Raw genomic sequence first — 23,915 nt, forward strand, 5'->3', positions numbered from 1 at the left:
CTTAATGGCCGCATTTTAACTTAATTACCTTTTTAAAGGTCCTTTCTCTGAATGCAGTCACCGACTGACCAGCTGGGGATTTAGGACTTCAACAAATGAATTTAGGATGGGACATTCAGCCTGGAACATTTCCCTGTTGTTATCAAAATCAATAGGAAACTTTCTCTGAGTTTTAAACTCCTACATATAGGAATCCAGTCATGCCCTGGGAAAGAGGTTTCTGAAGCTGACTGTGCATGTATCTTATATATACTCAGCAAGTAAATTGGTTCTACAATTTCTCTAAATGACATACTTGGTTTTTCTTACTCTGTCATCAACAACCTAACAAACCCAAATGCTACTCTTTAAAATATCCTGTTTCTAGTAAGGCCATCCTCTTTGCAGACTAATCCCTGCTGAGGAGACCTTGGAATTCAACTAGATTATAAATCAGAGACTGTCAATCTTAGGTTTTATTCAGTTCAGTTCAGTCGCTCAATCGTGTCCGACTCTTTGCAGCCCCATGAATTGCAGCACGCCAGGCCTCCCTGTCCATCAGCAACTCCTGGAGTTCACCCAAACTCATGTCCATCGAGTCGGTGATGCCATCCAGCCATCTCATCCTCTGTCATCCCCTTCTCCTGCCCCCGATCCCTCCCAGCATCAGAGTCTTTTCCAATGAGTCAACACTTTGCATGAGGTGGCCAAAGTATTGGAGTTTCAGCTTTAACATCAGTCCTTCCAAAGAAGGACTGATCACCTTTAGAATGGACTGGTTGGATCTCCTTGCAGTCCAAGGGACTCTCAAGAGTCTTCTCCAACCCCACAGTTCAAAAGCATCAATTCTTTGGCACTCAGCTTTCTTCACAGTCCAACTCTCACACCCACACATGACCACTGGAAAAACGATAGCCTTGACTAGACGGACCTTTGTTGGCAAAGTAATCTCTCTGCTTTTGAATATGCTATCTAGGTTGATCATAACTTTCCTTCCAAGGAGTAAGCATCTTTTAATTTCATGGCTGCAATCACCATCTGCAGTGATTTTGGAGCCCCCAAAAATAAAGTCTGACACTGTTTCCCCATTTGCTTGCCATGAAGTGATGGGACCGGATGCCATGATCTTCTTTTTCTGAATGTTGAGCTTTAAGCCAACTTTTTCACTCTCCACTTTCACTTTCATCAAGAGGCTTTTGAGTTCCTCTTCACTTTCTGCCATAAGGATGGTGTCATCTGCATATCTGAGGTGATTGATATTTCTCCCAGCAATCTTGATTCCAGCTTGTGCTTCTTCCAGCCCAGCGTTTCTCATGATGTACTCTGCATGTAAGTTAAATAAGCAAGGTGACTATATACAGCCTTGACGTACTCCTTTTCCTATTTGGAACCAGTCTGTTCCATGTCCAGTTCCAACTATTGATTCCTGACCTGAATACAGATTTCTCAAGAGGCAGGACAGGTGGTCTGGTATTCCCATCTCTTTCAGAATTTTCCACAGTTTATTGTGATCCACACAGTCAAAGGCTTAGGCATAGTCAATAAAGCAGAAATAGATGCTTTTCTGGAACTCTCTTGCTTTTTCCATGATCCAGCGGATGTTGGCAATTTGATCTCTGGTTCCTCTGCCTTTTCTAAAACCAGCTTGAACACCTGGAAGTTCACGGTTCACATATTGCTGAAGCCTGGCTTGGAGAATTTTGAGCATTACTTTACTAGCGTGTGAGATGAGTGCAATTGTGCTGTAGTTTGGGCATTCTTTAGCATTGCCTTTCTTTGCGATTGGAATGAAAACTGACCTTTTCCAGTCCTGTGGCCACTGCTGAGTTTTCCAAATTTGCTGGCATATTGAGTGCAGCACTTTCATGGCATTGTCTTCCAAGATTTGAAATAGCTCAACTGGAATTCCATCACCTCCACTAGCTTTGTTCGTAGTGATGCTTTCTAAGGCCCACTTGACTTCACATTCCAGGATGTCTGGCTCTAGGTGAGTGATCACACCATCGTGATTAACTTGGTCGTGAAGATCTTTTTTGTACAGTTCTTCTGTGTATTCTTGCCACCTCTTCTTAATATCTTCTGCTTCTGTTAGGTCCATACCATTTCTGTCCTTTATCAAGCCCATCTTTGCATGACATGTTCCCTTGATATCTCTAATTTTCTTGAACCTTGCACCAAATATGGTTCATTCTTGGAAACAGCTGAGCACTTTCTCGCATGTTAGGCAGAGATTGAACACAGCAAGACTGGCTTCCAACCCTGAGATCTTAGCACTCTGTAATCCAGGGGGGTAAAGAACTGCAGCCAGAGACTTACTCTTTCCACTTGTCTCAGGCAGAATGACCAAGGAAGGATTTTGTTGAAGTAGGAGAGGACTTGGAACAAAGAGGATCTCTTGAGTTACACACACCGATCACTTCCCCCTAAACTTGGCGTCTTTTTATAAGTACAGTTTTGCATCTAAGGAAGTTATGCAAAGAACCTAAAACACGCAGTGAAGGATGACAGCATTGAATGGACTGGAACTCTCTCAGCCTTAGGAAGCTTTTGGTTCACGTGGGCTCCTCCACATCTCGCAATGGCCTCATCTGCTGTCCTCAGAGGCCTGGCAGAAAGCCAGTAGCTAGCCCTCAAATCAAAGTGGGATTTTGACACCTTTTGGTTTTGCAGGCCAGGATCTTGGACCCAGGAATGCTTGAATCCTGCCTTGCCAGTCTCTCCTCTCCCCTTTGGTTCCCCCAGAGAGCTGTGCACATGAAAAACAAAACCAGCGGGAAAATCAGAGTCCAGGAGAAACCTTCTTGTCCTGTGAGATCAGCTAAAGAGCAGAATCATGAAAAGTGCATATCCAAATCTACCTGAAGTGTTTACATTTTCTTCAGAACACATAAATATGCTTTTAATAAAACTTCCAAAAATTACTAATTTTAAGTTCATTTTAAAAATATGATTTAAAAACATCTTTCTTGCATAAACATACCCATAATATGTTGTCTATGGTTCTCAACTTTGATTTCTTTAAATTGGAGCAAGAATTTGAAGACGTCTAAGCAGTCTAAGGGCAGAATCTGTAAAATTTTTATGAAAATTTCCCTAGTCCTTTACATGTTTCATCTATGCCTGGTTCTAGAGCAATTTTAGTTAGCAGGTTGCATTTAAGTGCCAAAAGCTTTCCACTTGGTTTTTATTTTTAAAAAATTCGATCTGTTTTAGTGCTTGCTTATATATTTAATTAGTTTTTATAGTATTTCAATTAATTACAAAAAGGTGTACAAATAGCACATAGAGGTTTGGAAATAAAAATAACTTTGACTCATTTTAACAATGGTTTAAAAATTTTCACATGCATCGGTGTCACCTAGAGAACTTACTGAAGCCTATATTCTTGGGCCCCATACACAGAGTTTCTGATTTTGTATGTCTGGAGTGGGGCCTGAGAATTTGCATTCCTAACAAGTTCTCAGCAGTGGCCACAGGACTGGAAAAGGTCCGTTTTCATTCCAATCCCAAAGAAAGGCAATGCCAAAGAATGTTCAAATTACCATACAATTGCACTCATTTCACATACTAGCTAGATTATGCTCAAAGTCCTTCAAGCCGGGCTTCAGCAGTACATGAACTGAGAACTTCCAGATGTACAAGTTGGATTTAGAAAAGGCAGAGGAACCAGAGATCAAATTGCCAACATCCACTGGATCATAGAAAAAGTAAGGGAATTCCAAATATTTCTTCTGCCTCGTTGACTACGCTAAAGTCTCTGTGTGGAACACAGCAAACTGTGGAATATTCTTAAAGAGATGGCAATACCAAACCATCTTATCTGTCTCCTGAGAAACCTGTATGCAGGACAAGAATCAACAGTTGGAACTGGACATGGAAAAACAGACTGGTTCAAAATTGGGAAAGGGCTACATCAAGGCTGTATATTGTCACTTGCTTATTTAACTTAAATGCAATGTACATCATGCAAAATACTGGGCTGGATGACTCACAAGCTGGAATCAAGATTGCTGGGAGAAATATCGACAACCTCAGATATGCAGACGATACCACTTTAGAGGCAGAAAATTAAGAGGAACCAAAGAGTGTCTTTGGAGAAGGAAATGGCAACCCACTCCAGTGTTCTTGCCTGGAGAATCCCATGGATGGAGAAGCCTGGTAGGCTGCAGTCCATGGGGTCGAACAGAGTCGGACATGACTGAAGAGACTTAGCAGCAGCAGCAGCAGCAGCAAAGAGTGTCTTGATGAAGGTGAAAGAGGAAAGTGGAAAAGCTGGCTTAAAACTCAACTTTCAAAAATCTAAGATCATGGCACTTAATCCCATGTGCCATGAAGTCCCATCACATCATGGCAAATGGATGGGCAAAAAGTAGAAACAGTGACAGATTTTATTTTCTTGGGCTCCAAAATCACTGTGGATGGTGACTGCAGCCATGAAATTAAAAGACACTTGCTCCTTGGAAGAAAAGCTATGACAAATCTAGACAGCATAATAAAAAGCAGAGGTATCACTTTGCCGCCAAAAGTCCATGTAGTCAAAGCTACATGGTCAAAGCTAGTTTTTTCTGGTAGATATATATGGATGTGACAGTTGGACCATAAAGAAGGCTGAGTGCTGAAGAATTGATGCTTTTGCACTGTGGTGCTGAAAACTCTTGAGAGTCCCTTGGACTGCAAGAAGATCCAACCAGTCAATCACAAAGGAAATCAGCCCTGATTATTCTTTGGAAGGACTGATGCTGAAGCTGAAGCTCCAATACTTTGACCACCTGATGTAAAGAGCCAACTCATTGGAAAAGACCCTGATGCTGGGAAAGACTGAGGGCAGGAGAAGGGGACGACAGAGGATGAGATGGTTGGATGACATCACTGACTCAATGAACATGAGTTTGAGCGAGCTCTGGGAGATGGTGAAGGACAGGGATACCTGACGTGCTGCAGTCCATGGGGTCACAAAGAGTCAGACATGACTGAGAGACTGAAAAACAACAAGTTCTCAAGGGAGGATTGTTGCAGCTAGGTCACTACCACATTTTGAGAACTGAATAAGCTTGCAGCGAGTCAATAGGAAAAGTACACAGGTGCTCTGGGGCATGTGTTCCTCCGAGGCTGCTTTATAAGCATGCAGCCCAGCCAATGAGAGATGAGCACAGGTATTTGAAAACACAGCTATTCCAACAGCCTTGAGCATTTAGCATGTTCTGGGTATCAGGTCCCATATTTTTCAGAGGGAACGAAAAGCAATGATTGATCAGAAGTTGGTTAAGTGGTGGTCAATTAAAAGAGCTTCTTCTGTGCAACTTTATTAACACCTGATTCAACATTGGATACCCTGTTCTAGAACATTCTGGGGGGGAAAAGGTGAGATTGGAGTATGTGGCTTAGACTTTAGGCCCAAGCAAAGCTTCTGGTCTCTCCCTAGTCTAATACGGGACCAGCCCACCCAAGTGTCTCTCTGAAGAACAGAGATGATTGGGCTCAGAAATTCCAGAGAGAGGTAGTGTCTGAGTTTTAGGCTTTTAGGTACTGAACTGCCCACTCATCACTGTGGTACTGTCAGTGGCCTGGAACATGGACATCAGATAGATCAGCAGCTTTTTCTGTGGAGGGGACACTGTTGCTGGCGAAATCTTGCTTTCTCTGCCCACTGAAGCCAAATAAACAATTCCAGAGACAGAATTTGGAGGAAATAGAAAGGTGGCTTTAAGCTAGCAGAGAGGGGGACACAGCCGGCTCATGCCTCAAGAACTGTGCCCGCCTCTATGAAGAGTCTAAGGCCTCATATAAGATGAGGGCTCGCAGTCAGGAGTCAGTGGTGAGGAACTAAGGTGATAGGATCTCAATTTCTTCTCTCGTGTAGTTTCAAAGACTGGCGTCAGTAGCCCAGTGGTTTTGAGTCTGGCGGTTCAGGGGCTCTGCAGCCTTCTTTCTGATGTAACTACAAGGGGAAGGGTGTTGTAAGGGTAAACACCAGATTCAGGATGTATTTAGCTTAGAATCAAAGGAAAATAGGTGTGAAGTGTGTAATTCCTGAAGAATTAGGGGGCAGAAAAGCAAACTTAGAGACATGCAGAGTTAGGAGCAGTTAAAGTTAAAAAAAAAAAAACACAAAACTAGGAGTGTTCAGGCTGGCTCACTGTTCTCTTTATCTTCTTTTTTCTGAGGAAAGGGAAAGAAAAAAAACTCATTCCTCTTTTTTTTCCTTTTCACTGCAGCAACACTAAGTGGGTAACCTGAAGTCGGCCCAGCTAGCTGACAGCAGACAGCCATATCCAGGGTTGGGAGATTTTCAAGACAGCTGCTGGGGCTCAGGGTGAGGAGGTTGGAGGTGGGGAGTTGTTGTTGTTCAGTCGCCCAGTCGTGTCCGACTCTCTGCGACCCCATGGACTGCAGCATGCTGGGCCTCCCCGCCCCTCACCATCTCCCGAAGTTTGCCAAATTCATGTTCCTTGCATCGGTGATGCTGTCCAGCCATCTTATCCTCTGATGCCCTCTTCTCCTCCTGCCCTCAATCTTTCCCAGCATCAAGGACTTTTCCAATGAGTCGTCTGTTCACATCAGATGACCAAAATACTGGAGCTTCAGCCTCAGCCTCAGTCCTTCTAGTGAATATTCAGGGTTGATTTCCCTTAAGATAGGCTGGTTGATCTCCCTGCTGTCCAAGAGACTCTCAGGAGTCTTCTCCAGCACCACAGTTCGAAGACATCAGTTCTTTGGCGTTCTGCCTTCTTTATGGTCCAGCTCTCACAACCGTATGTGACCACTGGGAAGCCCATAGCCTTGACTATACTGACCTTTGTCAGCAGAGTAATGTCTCTGCTTTTCAACACACTGTCTAGGTTTGCCATCGCTTTCCTGCCGAGAAGTAATCGTCTTCTGATTTCATGGCTGCAGTCACCATCTGCAGTGACTTTAGAGCCCAAGAAGAGGAAATCTGTCACTACTTCCACCTTTTCCCCTTCTATTTGCCACGAAGTAATGGGGCCAGATGCCATGATCTTAGTTTTTAAAAAATATTTAGTCTTAAGCTGGCTCTTTCATTCTCCTCCTTCATCCTCATTAAGAGGCTCTTTAGTTCCTCTTCACTTTCTGCCATTAGAGTGGTATCATCGCATATCTGAGGTTGTTGATGTTTCTCCCGCCTGTTTTGATTCCAGCTTGTAACTCATCCAGCCCGGCATTTCTCATGATGTGCTCAGCATATAGGTTAAACTAATAAGGTGACAGCAGACAGCCCGGTCGTACACCTTTCTCAATCCTGAACCAGTCAATTGTTCCGTACAGGGTTCTAACTGTTGCTCCTTGACCTGCATACAGGTTTCTCAGGAGCAGGTAAGATGGTCGGGTTTTCCCGTCTCTCTAAGAGCTTTCCACGGTTTGTCATGACCCTCATAGTCAAAGGCTTTAGTGTAGTCGATGAAACAGAGATAGATGTTTTTCTGAAATTCCCTTGCTTTCTCTATAATCCAGTGAATGTTGGCAGTTTGATCTCTGGTTCCTCTTCCTTCTCTAAACCCAGCTTGGACATCTAGAAGTTCTTGGTTCACATAAAGCTGAAGCCTAGCATTTTAAGCATGACCTGACTAGCATGGGAGATGAGTGCAATTATACTCATTACTGCTGCTGCTGCAGCTGCTAAGTCGCTTCAGTTGTGTCCGACTCTATGAGACCCCATAGACGGCAGCCCACCAGGCACCCCTGTCCATGGGATTTTCCAGGCGAGAACACTGGAGTGGGTTGCCATTGCCTTCTCTGATTACACTCATTACTATCACCCAATTACTAACCAGTGGGTGACCCAAAGTGGGCCCAGCTGACAGCAGACAACCATATCCAGGGTTAGGAGATTTTGAAGACAGCAGTTTAGGCTCAGAGTGAGGAGGTTGGAGGTGGGGAGTGTCTCCTGCTAATACAGGCTAGTGTGGGCTACAGCAAGGCCGTCCTGTGACTTGCAGCCTGGGGCACGTGCCAGGGCTTGGTGTCCTTGACCTCTGTGCCCTGAGTGTCCCCAGCTATTCATTTAATGATACATTAGTTCTTGAAAGCTGATACATTAACTTTTAGAAAGATCTGGTGCTAGCTCAGTATTTATGTTGTGACTCAAGTCCAGCAGCTGGCTGACGTCCATGACATTCAGATCCTGAGACTGTGTGAATGCACTGTTCCCACCAAAACGGCTTGTGTGTTAAAAACCACAAGTATCAAGCCTTATTAGAACTCTTTAGGGAGGGACATTAGAAAAAACAACACCTTAGCAGAAACTTAATGAAGCCTGGGAGCAAAAGAATAAACGCAACACATGTTACCAGCCTTTAAAAATCTTTAGCTTTTCCCTTTGTGCCTTTTGATTACTGTGCTTGTATGTCATTATTTTCTCAATGCCTGGTTTTGCTTTTTAAAACTGTACATGTGCATTAATTTACAGATTCGATTTCCTTGTTATTATTTACAATTTTTTTGGTATTCAGATAGCCTAAATGGTTATTTAGAGGGAAACCTTTTTAAGGAAAAAAAAAATCCATAATCCTACCACCTTAACACAGGAAGCAAAGCATTTTTATTTTTAATTTTCAGGTTTGGCCTTAGAGCTCTATTGAAAGTGGATCTAATCACTGTAAATATACAATTTTCAAATCTACTTTTTTCACCAAATTTTGTTTTCCTATTTACAGTTATGTTATGCTACTAATGGCAACCCAGTCCAGTGTTCTTGCCTGGAGAATCCCAAGGACAGGGGTGCCTGGTGGGCTGCAGTCCATGGGGTCGCTAGGAGTCGGACACGACTGAGCGACTTCACTCACTCACTATGCTACTAATAACTACCTACTGCCTCAAATGGAACTCCTGAGTATTCCCTACAAAACCCACCGCACTTGCACCTTCCTCATCCCCGAGTCAGCCTGAATCCCTCTCTTTCTCCCTTCACCTCTAATCTGAAAGGAATCTGACTGCCCCCTTTCAACCTGGTGTACTGTCCCCTAGGGTTGCCAGAACAGAGAACCCACAAACCAGGTGACTGGTAACCACAGAACTGCATTGTCTCCTAGCTCTGGGAGGCAGAAGTCTGACAAAGTGCTGGCAGGGCCCTGAGCCCTCGGAAACCCGTGAGGGAGAATCCTTCCTTGCTGCTGATGGTGACTGTTGGTCCTTGGCACTCCTGAGCTGTGGCTGCTTGCCCTTGTCTGTCTTCATGTGGTGTTCTTCTCTTCCTATAAGGACACCAGTCACCCTGAATTTGGAGAAGGAAAAGGCGACCCACTCCAGTATTCTGGCCTGGAGAATTCCATGGACGGTATTGTCCATGGGGTCGCAAAGAGTCGGACACGACTGAGCGACTTTCACTCACTCACCCTGGATTAGGCCCCAGACGGATGACTTCATCTTAACTTGATTGTATTTGCAGAAACACCAGTTTCCAAATAAGATCACATTCACAGGTACCCGGGCTCAGGACTCCACCATAACTTTGTGCCAAGAGTGGGGACACGCAAGTCCACGAGAAGCACCCAGAGCACCACGCCTTTCTCTCCTCCCCGCCTCCTTCCCACGCTGTGCTGGCTTAAGTCTCTCCCACCCTTTCCTCACTGGGGTTATTATAGTAACCGCCTACCTGGTTTTCTTTCTGTTTTTTCTTCTGTCTGTGCTAGGTCTTTGTTGCAGTGTGTGGGCTTAGTCACCCTGTTGCATGTGGGACCTTGGACTTCCCAGGTGGCGCTAGTGGTAAAGAACCTGCCTACCACTGCAGGAGATGTAAGAGATGTGGGTTCAGTCCCTGGGTTGGGAAGATTTCCCTGGAGGAGGGCATGGCAACCCACTTCAGTATTCTTGCCTGAATCTGGTCCAGAATCCTATGGACAGAGGGGCCTGGTGGACTACAGTCCGTAGGGTCATAAAGAGTCAGACACGACTGAAGTGACTTACCACTCACAGACATGTGGGATCTTAGTCGTCCCCACCGAGAGATGAACCAGCATCCCCTGCACTGGAAGGCAAATTCTTAACCACTGGACCACCAGGGAAGCTGGTGTTCTAGTCCCATCTGATTCTATGGTCTCTTCTCGATTTCTTTGTTCAAAACCCTCCCCCTGGGGGGTTTACCGCCTGCTCACTCAGTGTAAAAGCCAAAGTCCTGGCAATGGCCCCACAGTCCCTCCTGACCTGCAGTCTCTCTCGAGTGACGCTGGCCTCCTCGCTGATTCTCCAGCTCACAGGCATGTTTCCATCTCTGGGCCTTTGCCCCTGCTGTCGTTCCCTTTGCTGGGGGTGCTCCCTCCCATTGATGCTCCCTCCCATCTGGTGCTGCCTCCCAGTTGGTGCTCCCTCCCAGTTATCCTCCGGGCTCTACCAACTGCCGCCTTCCTGGTGGGCCTTTCCTCACCACTGCTGTTACATCACACCCTTTCTCTCGCCCCGCCGACAGTCTCTTCCTTTTCACCATTTTACTTTTCTCCAAAACACTCTCTACCTTCTCAGAGGCTATGTTCTTTACTTACTTATTTTCTTTTTTATCTACCACCAGCATCCAAATGTAAGCTTCTTAAGGACTGGAGTTTTCATCTGTTTTGTTATTTGTTCCATCTTTAGCACCTAAAATAGGGTGGGGCCCAGAGTAGGTAGACAGTGAATGTTTGTAGGATTAAAGAGAAAAGATGCCCGTATATTTTCTCATAAGCTACTAAACCATTTATCCTTATTAAGTGTTCATCTTATTTTCCAGAATTTTTTAGTCACTTGTGAATGATACTGCTATAAATAGCTTATTTCATATAATTAATTTACCCCTTTTTTCAATTATGTTTTGGGGTCACAGTTCCAGAGTGAATATTGTCAAATGTCCTTCCAGAAGAGTTTTTATCGGTTTATAATGCCACCCACTTTAAATAAGTCTGACTCTGTTTCCCTGCTGTCTTGCCACCTCTGGATTTTATCTTGTCTTTATTTTGCAGTTTGCTAAGTTTGTCTTGTGATTGTTTTGATTTGCATTTCTTTAACTTTTAAATACAATTGTTAGGGAATTCCCTAGGAGAAGGCAATGGCGCCCCACTCCAGTGTTCTTGCCTGGAGAATCCCAGGGATGGGGGAGCCTGGTGGGCTGCCGTCTATGGGGTCGCACAGAGTCGGACACGACTGAAGAGACTTAGCAGCAGCAGCAGGGAATTCCCTGGCAGTCCAGTGGTTAGGACTCCGTGCTTTCAATTGTTCTTATGTTCTTTAGTACTTTCTGGTATGAATTGTCTGATCCTGACTCCTGATTTTTTTCTCAAGAGGGAAGTTTTGGTTTCATATTTATTTATCCATCCTCTTTTGGGGGCAACGGTATTAATCTTTGCTTATATTTGTTGTAGGTGTGCTTCCAATCTACTATGCCCTTTACCTCTGTTTGTGTTTCTACTTAAACTCTTGTGTTTTCATCTTTACAGCTGTGGACTACTGCGCCTCAGAAAACCACGGATGTGAACACGAGTGTGTAAATGCTGACGGCTCCTACCTTTGCCGGTGCCCAAAAGGATTTGCTCTGAACCCAGATAAGAAAACGTGTGCAAGTAAGTTACATGCACATTTTTTATTGCTATTGCTAGGCACCCCAGCCATGGAAATCTTCCAAGCAAAGAGTAGCATAGGATTATGTGCTGGAGTTGGGGGACTTTACGCCTTCTGCCCCTGTTCCTCCTCTGTCAAGCCTTTCTTAACTTGTCCTAAGACCACAGCCCACTTGAGCTCAATGTTACCCTTTCCAGCATCTGACAATGGTATGTATCTGTTATCAGAGGCCACGTGTGGGAGCACTCCTCTGGCATTTGCAGAGGATGCTGGCGATCAGATCGAATTACTTCATGCTGGCTCAGCCTGGCTGTGCCCACCAGTATTAACAGGCCTTAAGAAATTCTTTCACTGAGGCTCTGTGGCTTGTGGGCTTCAGCTCGGACTTCACACAAGTAAAGGAAAATCTCCGAGCCAGAAGGAGTTAACTGTGGTTGCCCCTGGGTGGGGGAGGGGTAGGTGGAGGGCATTTTGCAGTGAAACTGCTCAGTCTTTGTTTAAGCTATTTAGTTCTATTTGATTCTAACTATACACATCCACAGGGCTTCCCCAATGGCTCAGTGGTAGAGAATCTGCCTGCAATGCAGGAGACACAGGCTCAATCCCTGGGTTGGGACTATCCCCTGGAGAAGAGCTTGGCAACCCACTCCAGTACTCTTGCCTGGAGAATCCCCATGGACAGAGGAGCCTGGTGGGCTACAATCCATGGGATTGCAGCGTTGGAGACAACTGAAGTGACTGAGCACGCAAGCATACACATCCACATCACAATTAATTTGACCTCCCCACATGTGACCAATTTATACACTGAGGGTTGTCCCTCATTTTGCCAAAGGATTCCAAAAGCATTTTTTTTGAATGTGAAGCTATGTCAGAACATTCAAGGGATTGTATATGGATAACCATCATGCTATAGAAAAGTTCACTTGAGAGAAGTTTGTTTGTAAAGTACTAGGACCCAGCATTTTAAAAAAGTGAAGTTTAACAGCAATTTAGAATGTCACCTCTGAAGCATACATCAATTGGAAAACAAGATTTCAATTCATAAAAAAGTCACGTACACACAACCTTTCTAAAAACATGTATTATGTAAAGCAGGATGTGCCTGCATAGTTTTAAAAAGCATCCTCCCAAACTCCTGTAACATCACCTTGCTCTTCAGTCCCTGTGCTTGTCATGTGCTCAGTCTCTCAGTCGTGTCCGACTCTTTTGCAGCCCCATGAACTGTAGCCTGCCAGGCTCCACTCCTCTGGAGTGGGTTGCCATTTTCTTCTTTAGGGGCTCTTCCTGACCCAGGAATCGAACCTGAGTCTCCTGCATTGGCAGGTTGATTCTTTACCACTGAGCCACCTGGGAAGACTGGTGGCTCTTCAATCTCTACATTTTAAACAAACATCAGAGCTGGCGTCAGGGGTGGAGGATGGAACTATAAGGGACATAGGAAGTCAAAGCATGGATTTCTGGAGCCCAAACCACATGCCAGCAGCAATGAAGAAGGCCAGGTCCTTCCTAGAGAAGATATCTTGCCTGAGTCTTAAAGGCAGAGCCATCCTTCACCAGGTGAAGAAGAGTGAGGTAGAGGTGGCTGGGAGGAGGTAAGATGTGCAAAAATATCAGCCAGACAGACTCAGTGCCACGCCTGGCACCTGACTGGCTTACAGTTGCTTATTGAAAGAATCAATGACTGTGTGAATGGACTGGGCTGTCCCTAGTCTCCCTTCCTTTGTGAAGCTATGAGCCAGCAGCCTAGGCCAAGGTGGCATTCAGGGAGTTGTGGTTGCTGGGCTGATGAGTCAGTTCTGTCCATCAAAGTGGAGGCCATTGGCACCAAGGGCACATCCAACCCCAGATCTTCTGTTTTTGCTGGGTGATCCTGGGTAAGTCATTGATGCCTCAGTTGCCTCAACTGATATAGGGGAGGTATTACCGCCTATTTCATAGTGTTGTCTTGAAGACTAAATGAGAGCATTCATCTAAATCATTTAGCTCATGGCCTGGTGCCAAGCAATTCTTTTAAGGCATGACGCTGGCTTCAAAGACTTTAAATCAGGACTTACTGAGCATATACTTGAATATTCATTGGAAGAACTGATGCTGATGCTGAAACTCCGATACTTTGGCTCCCTGATTCGAAGAATCATCTCATTGGAAAAGACTCTGATGCTGGGAAAGATTGAAGGCAGAAGGAGAAGGGGATGACAGAAGATGAGACGGTTGGATGGCATCACCGACTCTATGGACATGAATTTGAGCAAGCTCTGGGAGTTGGTGATGGACAGGGAGGCCTGGCGTGCTGCAGTCCATGGGGTCGCAAGAGTCAGACACGACTGAGCGACTGAACTGAACTGAGCATATACCACATGCCTGGGCTGAGTTTAATAGGGCATAAAAAATTCAAAATTCAAGACTTCCACTGGAGGTTGGTTGGGAACACAAGCCAGGCGGAGCAGCTCAGTCACCGGCAAGGTGTTACATGACTGAAAGCTCCCAGGGTGACACAGACAAGACTCTTGGCAGGAGTTAAGGGAAGGAGGAGGCCAGTTGGATTAGAAGAGGTGGGGACGCTGCTGCCACCCTGGGATGAGGCCTGGAGGAAGGCACGGATGCCATCCAGTCTCCTTCCTGCCCCTACAGAACGCCTTCCCGGGCCAGGCTCGCTCGACCTCACCCCATCCCCTGGCCCCAGTGCCTCACCATCAGCATGCTCCTTAGCCCAGAATCTCCCAGGACATGGAGAATGACAAGCCCCAGGGAAGCAGAAACAAGGAGGCCCTAGAAGTAGACAGCATAGCACAGGGGGCCTGGGAGAGGCGTTCGGCTGAAAGTCAGGGGTGGTGGGGAGGGGTGGCAGGGACTGTCCAGCTGGGACGTCTCACCGGCTAGGCACGGAGGCCGGCAGGTCAGCTGTCTCTCAGCCTTGTTGGAGTCAAGACCCAGAAGGGGACCACCCGCGTGTGTGGGCCAAGAAGAGTAGCTAGGCAGTCTGCCTGTGGTAGACGTGTGCCCTAGAAGGGTCCCCTTCTTGCTGTGCTTGGGGTAGGGCAGGAAGCCCCACCTGGGGAGGGGACTGCCACGAAAGCAGAGGCCCCCGGAGGACTCGGGGGGCTGTGAGCGTGGGCGACAGGCAGTTTGGTTGTAAGAACTGAGATACTTGGGAATGTTCCAGATCTGTGACAAAAACAGGAATGCAAGCTGAGAAACAGGAACGGTTAAGAGGACACACACACAGGATGGAGGTGGGAGCTCAGATATCAAGGCAGGGGTCCTGTTAGTGATTCATGAGGGGTCACGTTGGCGTCCAGCCAAGCCAGAGCCTGGCCGCTGCTGTGATGTTGAGAGATTTAAAACAATCTCTTTCCATTCCTCATTAACTTGCAAAAGATGAAATAAAAGAAAAACTTAGTTCTTTAATTTTGAGTCTCTATTTTTAATCAGAAATATATTTGAAAGCTAATCCAATTAGTAAGTATACAATTATTATCTAAAAAAGTAGACTAGTCAATCTAATAATATACCAAGCATGATTAATTTATGATGAAGCCAGACTGTACATAATAGAGCTTTATGTTCAAGTAGCGTTCAAAAAAGCACCACCTTTTATATCAGTTCCTTACCCTAAAGCATCCCATACAAATCTATCCGAATATTTTCTAGATGGGAAAAGGCTATAAATATGCAGGTGCCATCAATTTGCAAAATATTGGCAAGACTTTTTTTTTTAATTGTGGTAAAATATGCATAATATGAGATTTATCATTGTAACCATTTTTAAGTGTGCAGTTCAGTGCCGTCAAATGCATTCGTGTTGTTGTAAAACCATTACCACCGTCCAGCTCCAGAACTTTTCATCTCCCTAAACTAAAACTCTGTCCATTAATCAGTAATTTGCCCCTCCTCCACTTTCCCTACCCCTTGCCCTGGCAATCACTTTTTAAAAAATATTTATGTGTTTTAAAATACATAAATATTTATGTAGAAGACCCTGTGCTGGGTCTTTGTTGCTGCATGGATTTTTCTCTAGTTGCAGAGAGCGGGAGCTCCTCTCCAGTTGTGGTACGAGGGCTTCTCATCTCAGTGGCTTCTCTTGTTGCAGAGCAGAGGCTCTAGGCTTTAGTAGTTGTGGCTCCTGGGCTCTAGAGCAGAGGCTCAATAGTTGTGGCCCATGGGCTTAGTTGCTCCATGCCGTGTGGAATCTTCCTGGGAGTCTGGCAAACTACAGTCCACGGGATCACAGAGTCGGACGCGACTGAGCACACAGGCACATCATACAGGAGATGAAATAGAAGAGATCAGTCTTTGAGTTTCCTGGATGGCTTTTCATTAGCCTGCTGAGCCCCAGTATCTTCCTGCCATCTGTAATGTGCCACTTACATTCTGCAACGTGCCACTTCCTACAGTCTACAACGTGAGACTTGTGTGCATGAATCAAAGACTCTTGGTTGGTAAAAATAGAGTTGCCGTATGATCTAGCAATCCCACTCCTGGGCATATATCCAAACACAACTATAATTTTAAAAGATACATGCACCCCTATGTTCATGTATCCACAATAGCCAAGATGTTGAAACAACCTAACTGTCCATCGACAGATGAATGGATAAGGAAGATGTGGTGCATGTATACGAAGGGATATTTCTCAGCCATAAGAAAGAATGAAATAATGCCATTTACAGCAAGATGGGTGGGCCTAGAGATGATCATACTAAGTGAAGTAAGTCAGAAATGGAAAGATATATACCATATGATAGCAGTTATATGTGGAATCTGAAATATGACACAAATGACCTTATCTACAGAAACAGACTCACAGATATAGAGAACAGAGTCACGGTTGCCAAGGGGGAGGCAGGGCTGGGGAGGGGTGTGTTGTGAGTCCATGACTAGCAGATGCAAACTATTATATATAGAATGGATAAACAGCAAAGTTCTTGTGTATAGCACAGGGAACTCTATTTAATATCCTGTGTTAAACTATAATGGAAAAGAAAATAAATGATTAAAAAAAAAAAGACCCAATTGGAAGAGGCCTTCAGGGTCAACCTACTTCTAGCCCAACCACCTGTCCTATAGTATCCTCACCATGTCATCATCCAGCCTCCACTTGAATACCCCTAGTGACAGGACACTCACTACAACCCCTGCAGTGCATTCCACTTTGTACAGCTCTGCCTCTTAGAAAGTGAGTCCTTACACTGAGCTGATCACCACTTTCTTGCACTTTGAGACCAACAGATCAAATAAAGCATCTCACGTGTTCTTGGTCACTAAGAATGAGTCATAGCACAATAATTTTATTTCATTTAGTAGACTAGCCAGGCATAGAAAATGTGGGAGCCACTATCTGGACTCTAATAGACAGTCTATTGGTTTCCTAAAGAGATCCCTGTGCCCTGTAGACCAGATGGAGAAATGTGTGCTGGAAGAATCATTGGTTGAGTTTGTAACTGGCTGAATGTCTCAACTGAGATCCTCCTGGGGGGATGTGTTTAAACAGCCTGGCAGGAAGAAGCATCAAGGAGGGTCCATGAGCTGTCTTCTTAGTGACTGTCACTCTTAGTGACTCCTTGTTAGTTCTTAGTGGGCAATGTTTACACATCTAAACTTTCAGAAAGCACTTAATTAAGAGTAATACCAATAACCATTTATTTATTCAACGAATACCTATTGGTCACCTACGATATCCCAGATACTTTTGTAGACACTGGGAATGCAGCTAATACAACAGACCAAGGACCTCCTGTCCTTATGAAGCATACAACCTATTGGAGCAGAGTGACCGAGGATTACAGATCTCAACAAGAAAGTCCCATTTGGTCAAAGACTTGAAGGAGGTGAGAGAAGGAGGAGACTTTTGAAGCAGAGGAAGCAGCACTGGTGCAAGGGTCCTGAGGCAGAAACTGGTGTCTGGCAGTGTTCAGGAACAGCAAGGAGTCCACATGACTCGACCAGAGTGAGAGATGGTGAGGTAGATGGTGTGGTCCATGGAGCATATAGCTTGCCCTCTTCACAATTATCCATTTGCTTCCGATCTCCCCAGATTCCTGCATTACCTGGAAGCTCATAGTCACTTCCCAAACTTCCTGGCTTTGTTTGCCTGTATCTTGTATGTCTGATATAGACATCAAAAGCAACACATATTGTTCCCAGCAGGTTCTCTGATTAGTTTCTTCTCCAAACAGTGGGCACCTCCCACATAGTTCTTTATTCTATTTTACTTCTGCCATTATCCATAGCAACTAGTTCATGATTATGTATGTATATATTTATTTTTAACCTTTTTCTAATTGCAAAAGTAATATAGACTCATTGTAGAAAACCGAATAGTATAGAAATGAAAGTGCATGAAATGAAATGATCTGTAATCTTGTTACCCACCAATAACCATTGTTAATACTGATTTGCTACATTTCTCCTGGTCTTTCTTTTTAATGCATATGTATATATTTTTATAGAGTTGAGATCAGATCAGATCAGATCAGTCGCTCAGTCATGTCCGACTCTGCGACCCCATGAATCGCAGCACGCCAGGCCTCCCTGTCCATCACCAACTCCCGGAATTCACTCAGACTCACGTCCATCGAGTCAGTGATGCCATCCAGCCATCTCATCCTCTGTCGTCCCCTTCTCCTCCTGCCCCCAATCCTTCCCTGCATCAGAGTCTTTTCCAATGAGTCAACTCTTCTCATGAGGTGGCCAAAGTACTGGAGTTTCAGCTTTAGCATCATTCCTTCCAAAGAAATCCCAGGGCTGATCTCCTTCAGAATGGACTGGTTGAATCTCCTTGCAGTCCAAGGGACTCTCAAGAGTCTTCTCCAACACCACAGTTCAAAAGCATCAGTTTTTCGGCCCTCAGCCTTCTTCACAGTCCAACTCTCACATCCATACATGACCACAGGAAAAACCATAGCCTTGACTAGACGAATCTTTGTTGGCAAAGTAATGTTTCTAGAGCTTTTGAATATGCTATCTAGGTTGGTCATAACTTTCCTTCCAAGGAGTAAGCGTCTTTTAATTTCATGGCTGCAGTCACCATCTGTAGTGATTTTGGAGCCCAGAAAAATGAAGTCTGATACTGTTTCCACTGTTTCCCCATCTATTTCTCATGAAGTCATGGGACTGGATGCCATGATCTTCATTTTCTGAATGTTGAGCTTTAAGCCAACTTTTTCACTCTCCTCTTTCACTTTCATCCAGAGGCTTTTAAGTTCCTCTTCACTTTCTGCCATAAGGGTGGTGTCATCTGCATATCTGAGGTGATTGATATTTCTCCCGGCAATCTTGATTCCGGCTTGTGTTTCTTCCAGTCCAGCGTTTCTCATGATGTACTCTGCATAAAAGTTAAATAAACAGGGTGACAATATACAGCCTTGACGAACTCCTTTTCCTATTTGGAACCAGTCTGTTGTTCCATGTCCAGTTCTAACTGTTGCTTCCTGACCTGCATACCGGTTTCTCAAGAGGCAGATCAGGTGGTCTGGTATTCCCATCTCTTTCAGAATTTTCCACAGTTGATTGTGATCCACACAGTCAAAGGCTTTGGCATAGTCAATAAAGCAGAAATAGATGCTTTTCTGGAACTCTCTTGCTTTTTCCATGATCCATCGGATGTTGGCAATTTGATCTCTGGTTCCTCTGCCTTTTCTAAAACCAGCTTGAACATCAGGAAGTTCACGGTTCACATATTGCTGAAGCCTGGCTTGGAGAATTTTGAGCATTACTTTACTAGCGTGTGAGATGAGTGCAATTGTGTGGTAGTTTGAGCATTCTTTGGCATTGCCTTTCTTTGGGATTGGAATAAAAACTGACGTTTTCCAGTCCTGTGGCCACTGCTGAGTTTTCCAAATTTGCTGGCATATTGAGTGCAGCACTTTCACAGCATCATCTTTCAGGATTTGGAATAGCTCAACTGGAATTCCATCACCTCCACTAGCTTTGTTCGTAGTGATGCTTTCTAAGGCCCACTTGACCTCACATTCCAGGATGTCTGGCTCTAGGTCATTGATCACACCATCATGATTATCTGGGTCGTGAAGATCTTTTTTGTACAGTTCTTCTATGTATTCTTGCCATCTCTTCTTAATATCTTCTGCTTCTGTTAAGTCCATACCATTTCTGTCCTTTATCGAGCCCATCTTTGCATGAAATGTTCCCTTGGTATCTCTGATTTTCTTGAAGAGATCCCTAGTCTTTCCCATTCTGTTGTTTTCCTCTATTTCTTTGCATTGATTGCTGAAGAAGGCTTTCTTATCTCTTCTCGCTATTCTTTGGAACTCTGCATTCAGATGTTTATATCTTTCCTTTTCTCCTTTGCTTTTTCGCTTCTCTTCTTTTCACAGCTATTTGTAAGGCCTCCCCAGACAGCCATTTTGCTTTTTTGCATTTCTTTTATGGGAATGGTCTTGATCCCTGTCTCCTGTACAATGTCATGAACCTCATTCCATAGTTCATCAGGCACTCTATCTATCAGATCTAGGCCCTTAAATCTATTTCTCACTTCCACTGTATAATTATAAGGGATTTGATTTAGGTCATACCTGAATGGTCTAGTGGTTTTCCCTACTTTCTTCAATTTAAGTCTGAATTTGGCAATAAGGAGTTCATGGTCTATAGTGTAACATAAAAGGCTTCCCTGGTGGCTCAGATGGTAAAGAATCTGCCCACAATGCAAGAGACCTGGATTCGATCCCTGGGTTGGGAAGATCCCCTGGAGGAGGGTGTGGCAACCCACTCCAGTATTCTTGCCTGGAAAATCCCCATGGACAGAAGAGCCTGGTGGGCTACAGTCCACGGGGTAGCGGAGAGTCAGACACGACTGAGCAACTAAGCACAGTGTAACATAAAATCATGAGCATTTTCCTGTGTCATTTAAACTTTATCAAAAACATTTTAATGTCTGTATAATATCATATGTATGTATCACAGTTTATACAACACTTTTTAAACTATTCAAATTGTATTGTGATAAATGTTCTTGACTATAAATCTTTGCATTTCTGTCATTTTCTTAGGAACAAAGCATGAAAGGAAATGTATTGAGTCAAAGGCTATTAACACTTTTAAGGCTTTTGATGTATATTACAAAATTATTTGCCAAAACCTTTGTACCAATTTTTATGCTATACCATAAAATTGCCTGTAAAATTTTTTCGTTGACTTACTAGTTCTCATCACTTTATTTATTAAGTCTTTAGTTATCATTTCTTCATAAAACTATGTATGTTCAACTTATAAATGTTTATTCATTGGTGTCTGATTAATGAACAATCTGTTCCATTATAAGAAATTGTAAATGACTCCTATTAGTTCTATGAGGAAAAGGACTGTACCTTTTTGCCCACTGCTGATTCCAGTGCCTGACCTATGGTAGATGTTCAGAGAATATTTATTAAATGAATAAGTGAATGAGTTAATGAACAGTGAGGTTAACACTTTTTCACATAATTAATTGATGTGCAAAAGAAAGGAAATAAATATCTGAGCTGAAATTAAAGAAATAGATGATGGGTAACCAACAGAGAAACAGAGAAAACTAACAGAGAAACCAACAGAGAAAACTAGTAAAATCAGAAAGTGGTTTTTTGAGACTTAGTAAATTGATGAATCAGTAACCAGACTGGTCAGGGGGAAGAAAAGAGAGAAGACACAAATTTCTTGCATCAGGAATGAGAGAGTGGACATCACTATAGATCCTATAAACATTGAAAGGATAATAAGAGAAATTAATGAACAAATTTATGCCAGTAACTTCAAACAAATTCCTTGAAAGACCCAAACTGCTCATTTTTTCTTTTCCATTGTGGTTTATTATAAGGTACTGAATACAGTTCCCTGTGTTATACAGCAGGGCCTGTTCTGTATCCTTTCTATAGACAGTAGTTTGCATCTGCTAACCGCAAACTTCCAACGCCATCCTCCCCTGCACTCCCTGCCCCCTGGCAACCACAAGTCTGTTCTCTGTGTCTCTGAGTCTTTTTGTTTCACAGATAGGTTCCCTGTGTCATACTTAAAATTCCACATGTAAAGTGATACATGGTTTTTGTCTTTCTCTTTCTGGCTTCACTTAGTATGATAATCTGTAGATCCATCTATGTAATGGCAAATGGCATTATTTCACTCTTTTTTATGGCCAAGTAATATTCCACTGTGTGTATATATACCGTACCTTTATTCATTCATTTGTCAATGGACATGTAGATTGTTTCCATGTCTTGGCTATTGTAAATAGTGCTGCTATGAACTTTGGAGTGCATGCATCTCTTTGAAATATAGTTTCTTTTGGATATGTGTCCAGGAGTGGGATTGCTGGATCCTATGGCAACTTTATTTTTAGTCTTTTGAGAAAACTTCATATTGTTTTCCATAGTGGCCACATCAATTTACATTCTCACCAACAGTGTAAGAGGATTCCCTTTTCTCCACACCCTCTCTGGCATTTGTTATTTGTAGACTTTTTAATGGTGGCCATTCTGGCCAGTGTGAGGCGGTACCTCATTATAGTTTTTACTTCCATTTCTCTAATAATTAATGATGTTGATCATCTGTATGTCTTCTTTGGAGAAACGTCTATCTGCATGTATCCGTGCTAAGTCGCTTCAGTAGTGTCCAACTCTTGTCTATGGGATTCTCCAGGCAAGAATACTGGAGTTGGTGGCCATGCCCTCCTCCAGAGAATCTTTCCGACCTAGGGATCAAACCTGCATCTCTTATGTCTCCTATATTGGCAGGCGAGTTCTTTACCACTAGCACCACCCAGGAAGCCCCTGATGTCTATTTGGGTCTTCTGCCAATTTTTTAATTGGGTTGTTTGTTTTTTGTTATTGAGTTGTGTGAGCTGTTTGTATATTTTGGAAATTAAGCCCTTGTTGGCCGCATCATTTGCAAATATTTTTTTTCTCCCAGTCCATAGGTTTTCTTTTAATTTTGTTTATGGCTTCCTTTGCTGTGCAAAAGTTTATAAGTTTGATTCAGTCAGTCAGTCAGTTCAGTTGCTCAGTCGTGTCCGACTCTTTGCGACCCCATGATTCGCAGCACGCCAGGCCTCCTTGTCCATCACCATCTCCCGGAGTTCACTCAAACTCACGTCCATTGAGTCAGTGATGCCATCCAGCCATCTCATCCTCTGTCGTCCCCTTCTCCTCCTGCCCCCAATCCCTCCCTGCATCAGAGTCTTTTCCAATGAGTCAACTCTTCTCATGAGGTGGCCAAAGTACTGGAGTTTCAGCTTTAGCATCATTCCTTCCAATGAACACCCAGGACTGATCTCCTTTAGAATGGACTGCTTGGATCTCCTTGCAGTCCAAGGGACTCTCAAGAGTCTTCTCCAACACCATAGTTCAAAAGCATCAATTCTTTGGTGCTCAGCTTTCTTCACAGTCCAACTCTCACCATTTATTCATATTTGCTTTCATTTCTGTTGTCTTGGGAGATTGACATTGATATGATTTACGTCAGAGACTGTTTTGCCTATCTTATCTTCTAGAAATTTTATGGTCTCATGTCTTGTATTTAAGTATTTAAGCTAGTTTTGAGTTTATTATTGTGTATCATGTAAGAATATGTTCTAACTTCATTGATTTACATGTGGCTGTCCAACTTTGCGAACACCACTTGCTGAAGAGACTGTCTTTCCCCCATTGTATGTATATTCTTACCTCTTTTGTCCATAGGTATGTGTATTTATTTCTGGGCTATCTATTCTGTTTCATTGACTCATATGTCTGTTTTTGTGCTCATACCAGGCTGATTTCTTAAAAATATTTTGTTTTCATTAATTTGTTTCTTTGGCTATGCTGGGTCTTAGTTGCAGCACATGGGATCTTCAGTTTTGTTGCAGCATACGGGACCTTTAGTCGTAGCATGCAGGATCTTTAGCTGTGGCATGTGATCTTCAGTTGCAGCACGTAGGATCTAGTTCCCTGACCAGGGATTGTACCCAGGCCCCTTGGATTGGGAGAGCAGGGTCTTAACCACTTGACCACCAGGAAAGTTCCCCATACTGTTTTGATTACGGTAGCTTTATAGTTATTTTCTGAAGTCTTATGTCTTCTGCTTTGTTCTTTTCCCTCAGGATTGCTTAGGAATCTTTATGCTTCCATATAAATTTTAGGTTTATTTGTTCTAGTTCTGTGAAAAATATCATGAGTAATTTGGTGGGGATCATATTTAATCTGTAAATTGCTTTTAGTAGTATGGCTATCTTAACAATATTAATTCTTCTAATCCAATAAAAATAGGATATTTTTTCATTTCTTGAAATCATCTTCAGTTTCCTGTAACAATGTTTTATAGTTTTCAGCATATAAATCTCCCACCTCCTTGGCCAGGTTTATTCTAAGTATTTTTATCTTTTTTTGATGTAATTCCTTTTTAAAAAGGAATTGCCTTTTTCCTTTCCC

General features: G+C 43.5%; 1 protein-coding gene across 4 annotated transcripts in view; it reads left to right on the forward strand.

The window, feature by feature from the left end:
- MATN2 (matrilin 2) overlaps nucleotides 1-23,915 on the forward strand; it is a 170,742-nt gene that overhangs the window by 101,360 nt on the left and 45,467 nt on the right. For all 4 annotated transcript variants that reach the window (XM_025265070.3, XM_025265072.3, XM_045162775.1 and 1 more), the window contains one exon: nucleotides 11,400-11,522. In XM_025265070.3, the coding sequence (XP_025120855.3) occupies nucleotides 11,400-11,522 (123 nt within the window). The remainder of the gene's footprint in view (nucleotides 1-11,399; nucleotides 11,523-23,915) is intronic.

The sequence above is a fragment of the Bubalus bubalis genome, chromosome 15 (assembly GCF_019923935.1).
Source record: "Bubalus bubalis isolate 160015118507 breed Murrah chromosome 15, NDDB_SH_1, whole genome shotgun sequence".
In the NCBI taxonomy this organism is placed as follows: domain Eukaryota; kingdom Metazoa; phylum Chordata; class Mammalia; order Artiodactyla; family Bovidae; genus Bubalus; species Bubalus bubalis.